This window comes from Chinchilla lanigera, unplaced genomic scaffold (genome assembly GCF_000276665.1).
Source record: "Chinchilla lanigera isolate Chin_1 unplaced genomic scaffold, ChiLan1.0 scaffold00140, whole genome shotgun sequence".
In the NCBI taxonomy this organism is placed as follows: domain Eukaryota; kingdom Metazoa; phylum Chordata; class Mammalia; order Rodentia; family Chinchillidae; genus Chinchilla; species Chinchilla lanigera.
The window spans coordinates 1860434-1868194 of NW_004955541.1; the positions used below are offsets into that span (position 1 = coordinate 1860434).

The 7761-nt window shown below is 51.8% G+C and overlaps 1 protein-coding gene across 1 annotated transcript in view; it reads left to right on the forward strand.

Moving 5' to 3' along the window:
• Map1lc3b (microtubule-associated protein 1 light chain 3 beta) overlaps positions 1-7761 on the forward strand; it is a 15807-nt gene extending 8046 nt beyond the window's left edge. Inside the window, exons 2-4 of the mRNA XM_005411002.2 lie at positions 4052-4107; positions 5827-5933; positions 6387-7761. Coding sequence (XP_005411059.1) covers positions 4052-4107; positions 5827-5933; positions 6387-6567 — 344 coding nt within the window. The 3' untranslated portion in view covers positions 6568-7761. The remainder of the gene's footprint in view (positions 1-4051; positions 4108-5826; positions 5934-6386) is intronic.

Below are 7761 nucleotides of genomic sequence, written 5' to 3' on the forward strand. Positions count from 1 at the left end.
CGCTCGGCGGCGGCCGGTGACCCTGGAGGTAGCGCCGGGCTCGGGAGCGCCCCCGGGCCGCTCGGGAGACGGACCCCGGGAGGTGCGGACGGCGGCTGGCAAAGCAGGCACGCCTGAAACTCCGCTGCCTGTCCGTCCGCCCGGAGGCTTCCAAGGGAGCGGGTCTCGTCATGCAGGCCAGGCTGGCCCCAAACGCGTGATCCTCCTGCCTCAGCCTCCGGAGTGCCAGGCTCACCGTGTGCGCTAGCTAGCACGCTTAGCGGTCTGCAGTTTTAGAGGCCGGAGGAAAGGAGCCAGGACCCAGTTCCTTCAGCTTCCATTCGGCTGTTCAGCGTCTCCTCCGCGGGGCCAGGGCTGGGTCCCTGATGGCCCTGTAGGCAGCCTGCAGACCCGCCATTACAGCACCGGGAAGGAAGGCAGGGAGCCCCGCGGGCCCGCCAGGGCTGCTGCCGCTCGCAGGGAAAGCAGAGGGGCAGCTGCAGGGGCCCCGGAAGCGCCTCGTCTTTCCTTTCGGGGCCTTGTTTTGGGGATGAGTCAGGATGAAGGTGGCACTGGCTTCTGGCTGGGAGGCCTCCCATTCACAGTCTGCTTTCGTTCTTCTGTTAACCCCGTAAATCCGTTTTGTGGTATAGAAAATCTCTTCCCTTCTGGTTGCTACTTTCAGACTTACTAGGATAAGCTGTTTGTTTTGTATTTTTTGTTTGTTTGTGGGGTTTTTTGTCACTTTGGAGACAGGGTCGATATGCAGTTTAGGCTGGCCTTGAGCTCTACTGGCTGGTCTGGAAGTCGCATTGATCCTCCTCCCTCATCCTTCCAAGTGCTGGGATTACAGGTGTGCGCCACCACACCCAGCACTGTTGTTTTGTATTTTTACAATGGAATCTCCCTCTGCAGCCCTGGGCAGTCCTACTACCTCAGCACCAAAGTGCTGGGATTACAGCTGTGGACCACCCAGTCACCTAGGATAAGCTTTTAAATGTGAAGCACAGTCAAGGAAATGCAAAGTGTTATTTATTTGTTACAGTAAATTAATGAAAGGGCGGTTTTCTCCTCCACCCCGAAGTGGTGACACTGACAAGCGGAGGCTTCCTTGGGAAAGAGACAGAAGCCAGTCTCCATGGCGCAGCATGGTTTTGGCTGGGAGCGCTCGGGCGTGAGAATGGGGCAGGGGGCCCCCAGGAAGTGGAGAGGGATCCAAGGATGAAAGCTGCTGGGTCCAGTTTACTGTATTTTGTTTTTCTGTTTTTGAGGGCAGGGTCTCCTTATGTAGTCCAAGCTGGCCTTGGTGGTCCGCCTGCCTCAGCCTCCCTAGTGCTAGGATTACAAGCAAATGCTGGGATTACAGGTGTACACCACCACGCCCAGCCAGTTTACTGTTAACAGTACCTAGATTTATCTACATCCTCACATTTTTCAATAGGAATACAGTAAGTCCCTAACTTACAACGTTGGAGTTGTGAACTTTGACAGATACAAGTGGACCTCACATTACAAACATTTGTAGATGGTGAACAAATCAGGGGAGGAGCTCAGGTGTCTGCCAGATATTGTCCCAGTCGTGCTGCTGTGTGTGTACTGTACAGTGTGATGGTGTACTGTAGTACAGTTGGTGACTTACTGTATTTTCGCTTTTGGATTTTTACTTTACAAGGTATATTTGTATCAAAGGTGTACAAGACCCACTTTGTGGGACTTGCAAACAAGTGTGTAAGTCAGGGACTTCCTGTGTGCACTTGTAGAGAGATGCATGCGTTCTAAGCCCCTCTTTGCTTATAGCACCTATGTTTGTGTTTATTTATTCATTTATTTATTTTTATGTATTTATTTTTGTCTTTTCGAGACGGTCTCGCTATGCAGTTCAGGCTGGCCTTGAGCTCACTTTGTAGCCCAGGCTGGTCTCGAACTCATAATGACCCTCCTGCCGTCGTCTCCCGAGTGCTGGGATTACAGGCGTGCCCCACCATGCCCAGCTTAGTTACTTATTTTAAAGCAGCGGTGGTGAGCCTTTTAGAGACTGAGTTACTTATTGCAAAGACCCACTTACTTATTGCAAAGTATCAACTGTGTGATTAAACCTGAACACTGAGCTTTTAGTTTAGAAAAAAAAAAAACTCTTAACCAGGCATGGTGGCGCGTGCCTGTGATCCCAGTACTCAGGCTGAGGCATCACTGTGAGTTCGAGGCCAGTCTGGACTACATAGTGAGACCTTGTCTCAGAAAACCATAAAAAAAAAAAAAAAAAAAAAAACCTCTATGTTAACACCTTTTGTCTTAAAAGAAGAATACAGCAACACCTGTGCCATAGGTTCCCACCACTGTGTTAACTGTAAAATGTCAGGTGGGACAAGGAATGTGATCATTGCATACTGCAGATGTGTACTAATAAATTTTTTTTTTTTTTCTGGTACCAGAAATCGAACTTACAACCTCACGAGCTCGCACTTGCCAGTCAGGCACTGTGCCACTGAGCTAAATCCCCTGCCCCTTTTTTTGTCTTTTTGAGACAGAGTCTCACTATGCAGTTCAGGCTGGCCTCAAACTCACTTTGTAGCCCAGGCTGGCCATGAACTCACAACGATCCTTCTGCCTCAGCCTCCCAAGTGCTGGGATTACAGGCGTGCGCCACCACGCCCAGCTTGTACTAATAAATGAAAGCCAAGAAAAAAAGAGCAGCTGGCAATAGTGAATGTAGTGGAGGAATGACTTTAATTTGCAACTAAAGAGAAACTGGGATTAGCTGGATAACCATACCTGTAATCCCAGCACTCTTGGAGGCCGAGGCAGGAAGAACCTGTGAGTTTGAGGCCAGCCTAGGATACACAGCATGACCTTGTCTCAAAAGGGGGGGGCGACGTGACATGAAATAAAATGTTATGTGAGAAGATAGAAATAGAATTTCTGTGGCTGTACTTGAACGTAGAGATTATTTCAATGGTCTGTAAAAAATGAAAACTTTAATCAGATGAAACTAGCAATTACAGTAAATTTATATCAGTCATGGCATCTTTTTTCTGGAGAAAAAAGGAAAATTTGACATTGAACACATCTAAAACAGGTGATTTTTGTTAATTTTCTTGCTGTAAGGTTTATTTTATTTATTTATTTATGGTCATTTTGAGACACGGTCTCACTATGCAGTTCTGGCTGGCCTTGAGCTCACTTTGTAGCCCAGGCTGTCCTCAAACTCCCAAAGATCCTCCTGCCTCAGCCTCCCTAGTCCTAGGATTACAGATCTGCACATCACACCCTGCTGCCGCAAGGTTTTTCCTGGTGCTGCATCAATCACATACTCACACTGTTCTGTGATGAAGTGTGTGCGTGTCCGATTGTATGATCAGGCTACTGAGAACTGGACTTGGCTTATCTTTTTCCTGTGTAGTGTAAAAAGCCTACTAAAATTGTTGAAAACAAGTGATTATATTAAAAAGGAAAATAGATTCTCAGAAAAGCTTTCAACAGTAGACTTCGTGACTTAAGCTTTGGTTTCTCTGAGGCACCGAGCAGTGTGTCTTTTTCTTTTAGTAGCAGCACTCGAACTCAGGACCTTGCACTTGCCAGGCAGGCACTTATGCTACTGAGCTATATCCCTGGACCCTGAGCAGTGTTTAAAGCTTGGAAGTGCGGTGTTCTTCTGAGCTCTCCTGAGCAGCTCCTTCCCTGTCAGCATAGCAGCTTGGAAGTTGAAGTGACAAGAGGACACTGCACTGAATGCCCCATGTCCTGAGTGACCCATGTCAGAGGGAACTGCAGGAAGCGAGCGCACGTGGACATCCTGGGTGGCAGGGGCCCTTGGAGGGGAGAGCATGTCTGTCCCAGGCCTGAGCCCAGCCTCGGCCCTGGGCCCCCACCTTCCTGTGCAGCAGAACTGTGCGTTTATTGTGCACTGCCTCTGGCCTTAGCTATGAACCTGTAAGCTGTGAGGCATTGGTGTCTACATCCCTGCCTTCTAGGAGAGTGGCCCTGCCACAGCGAGGCATGCCCAGGGGACAGCTGCCGCGGAAACTCGGGAAGAGGCTGTGGGCCCCTGACGTGTGTCTCTTCTCTGTTGCAGAACAAAGAGTAGAAGACGTCCGGCTCATCCGAGAGCAGCATCCCACCAAGATCCCGGTAGGTCCCGCAGGCGCCATCTGCTAAGCGGCCTGGGGAGAGCGGCACCTTACCACTTCCCGAGATGGGCTTCTCCAGGGTTCTGGATCCAGTGACATTCGGACCCTGTGTGTCAGCCTCACAGCCTAGAGTTAAGCACTCACAGTCTCACCCAGGTGCTGCTTCTCCTGAGAGCAGAAAGGGCTGTGGGGCTGGGTCTGCCTTTCTCTGGATTGGTCTGTTTTCGGCGCTGGGGCTGGAACCCAGGCCTGTGCTGGCTCCGCTCCACCTTGCGCTCTGCCCTGCGCTCCACCCTCCGCACTGTGTGTCACGGAAAGAAGCTGTCATCTTTCAAAGGGATGAAGCAGCAGTGGCTGCTGTGGGCTTCTGCAGCTCTGGAGTTTAACCCTGGCCACAAAACAGCCTGCCTTCCTTTTTTTTTTTGTTTTTCATTTTTCTTTTCCTTTCCTTTCCTTTCTTTTTTTTTTTTTGTGGTGCTGGGGATTAAACCCGGCCTGTTCCTATTCCAATGAGCTATATCCCCAGTGCTTCTCGGGGTTTTTTTGTATTGTTTTGTTTTGAGGCAGGGTCTTGCTGAGATTCTCAGGCTTGGCTCAAGCTTGTGATCCTCCTGCCTCAGCCTCCTGGAGGGCTGGTGTTACAGGCATGCACCACATTCCTGGCTTAAGATACAGCTGCTCCCTTGAGTGTCTCCCTGATGTGCAGCCGCCCACTCCTGTGCCCGGGGCGCAGGCGGCAGACTCGCACAGGCTCTTACAGCAGCATGCACAGGAGCTGTCCTTGTCTTTAGCCAGGCTGCCTCCCAGTCCCCAGTTCAGAGCTGCTGAGTGATCTTGGAGTAGTTACTGAAGTTCCACTGGTCCTGGTGTCCTCGTCTGTCAGATGGGGAGAGGCCCAGCCAGGTGGCTGTTACAGATGTGCATGATTTAGGGCACATGGCAGTCACCCGTGCTGGTGGAGACTGGAGCACACAGAGAGAAGCTGGGGGTGCGGCTCAGTGAGCAGGCCCTGGGTTCAACCCTGGGGACCTCAGAAAGCCAAGGGCCCTCCAGTCACTCTGCATCAGCTTTGTCTTCAGAGCCAGCCAATCATGGTGTCTTCTGGACTTGGGAGAGATGACTTCGGATTTTTCTCATGCCAAGTAGAGAAAGTCCAGTGTGGAACAACACTGAGCCTGTTACCCTAAGAAAGAAAAAGACATGCGGGATGGTGGCCGGAGGAGATACAGGACTGCTGCAGCTCTCCACGCTGAAGTCCACACCCTCTGTCCCTTGAGGCTTGTTTGTCATGGTACCAAATTCAAACAGAATGGAAGAATACATAGCCGAGTGTTTCCCCCCCTGCTCCACCGTGTCAGAAACAGGCCTACCACGCTAGACGACCCTCGCTCGCTGCAGGAGTGCTGCTGGAAGAGCAGGGACTGCCATGTGTAGCCCCGCCGTGGCAGGTGTCAGCCGCAGCGTGGGAAGCACACTGGCTGTCTCGTTTCTTTTTGAAACTTTGGAGATTGAACCGAGGGCCTTCACACTGAGCTATGTCCCCAGCTTTTTTATGTTTTGAGACAGGCTGTCGCTGAGTCACTAAGTTGCTCAGGCTGGGCTTGAACTCTGATCCTCTTGCCTCGGCCTCTGAGAGTGCTGGGATGACAGGCATGCCCCACCACGCCCGGCTGCTCTTTTGCTGTCTATGCCTGTTTCTAAGTCACTCTGGCTTCCCTAGGTGATCATAGAACGTTACAAGGGTGAGAAGCAGCTGCCTGTCTTGGATAAAACCAAGTTCCTCGTCCCTGACCACGTCAACATGAGTGAGCTCATCAAGATCATCAGGTATTCAGCCCCGTCCTCTGTCCCATCTCCCCAAGCAGCTCTCCTGTGCAGCGTCTTTGGTCTTGCTAGTGGGTGGCCCAGCCTGGTGAGGATTGCGGTTTTCGCTTCTCCCGTGCTGGGCCTCAGGTCTCTCCCTATTCTTTCAGGCAACACCTAGCATAGATGTCCTTTAGAATGGAACTAACATTGGTAAGAGCGAAGGTAGACTGCAGCAGCAGTCAGTGGGCCGGCTTAGGCCAAGCAGCCTGTCCGCAGCTATAGCCAGTCGTGACAAGGAATATAATCAGGAATGGTGCTTTAGGAGCAGGCTGAGACGCCTCGCTGCGTTTTGCCAGAAGCAGCACTTACAAGTCTCGATCCACCCTCGCGTTAGCCATGGGGTGGGGCGGTCGCACACACCTCCAAACGCGCGTGCCGGTTTGTGCGATCTCTCTGCATTGCTCCCCTCAATAGGCGACGCCTGCAGCTCAACGCCAACCAGGCCTTCTTCCTGCTGGTGAACGGCCACAGCATGGTGAGCGTGTCCACGCCCATCTCGGAGGTGTACGAGAGCGAGAAGGACGAGGACGGCTTCCTGTACATGGTGTACGCCTCCCAGGAGACCTTCGGGAGAGGGCTGTCCGTGTGCCACTAGACAGTGTGCGGAGGTTTCTGAGCCCTTGCCAAGGAGAAAAGGGATGTTACCAGCTGAGATGGCTCAGCTCGTCCGGTCCAGGTCGTCAGCACAGTCTTGTTCCCACGTAGGAGTTTCAGGAAGTTGTTTTTGTATTTCATGCAGATAAACTGATTTCCAGTGAGCACACTCAGCTTTGGAAAGCTCTATTATTTAACCTCAGCTACCTTGTTTTCAAAGTTTAGAAGTTTAAAAATAAAATACTTTGCATCCTAAATTGCCAGCAAAACAGACCTTCAGTTATTTTAATGCCTTTCCCTTAGTAGGAACTTGCAGTTGGAGCAGCAACTTAACTTCAGGCATTCGAGACACCAAGGCCCTTCCCAGCTCAGCGCCGAGCCTTTGTGGAAGGGTTTCCCTCCATCCCAGGAAAGCTCTCGCCCAGAGCTGGCGCGGTGCTTTTGTGCAGCACGGGGTGGGCAGGAGCAGCGAGCAGGCCTCCCGTGTGAGTCCTGCTCAGCTCAGCTGCTCTGAGAGGCGAGGCCCCGAACCTCGCCGCGCTGTGCCGCGAGTTGAGTCCTGTCGTTTGTGTCTAGTTTCCTTCAAAGCGGTGGGCAGCCGTGGCATTTTTTCTGCCTGGACTTCTCTGGGCTGAGGCCTCCCATGGCCCCTGCAGTAGCCAGTGCTGTCCTAAGGCTGCGGTGTGAGCCCCACCCTTTGCCTGTGGCCCAAGTGGCGCGGGGTGGGCTTTTCCAGGAGTGGGCACTTACGGTGTTAGGGATAGGGTCTCACGTCGCTGACAGTCCCACTGTGTGCCCAGGGCACAGGGCCCATCCTGCAGCTCACACGAGCCTGTGTGGCAGTGCCACAGAAAGGTCACAGTCACACTGCCACCAAAGCAGGCCACACCCAGGGCCTCCTTTGCCCTTGCAGAGAAGCAGTGAGGCCATGCCAGGGTCCCTCCTCCTGCATGCGTGTCCCCCACAGTGACTTTAACCTGTGTGTTTACATGATACATGTCCTCAGCCTGTTTCCTTTAGACTATACATGCCACTGTATCAAGATCCTTGTAACTACTGTGTAATCAATAAGATGCCTATACCAGTGCTTTTTAAAAAACAAATACCATGCTGAGAGGGCTGTTGTTTGTTTATAGGCTATTTAAAACCAGTACTTTTAATGCACTAATCAAATAAAAGATGCAGCTGAACTGTC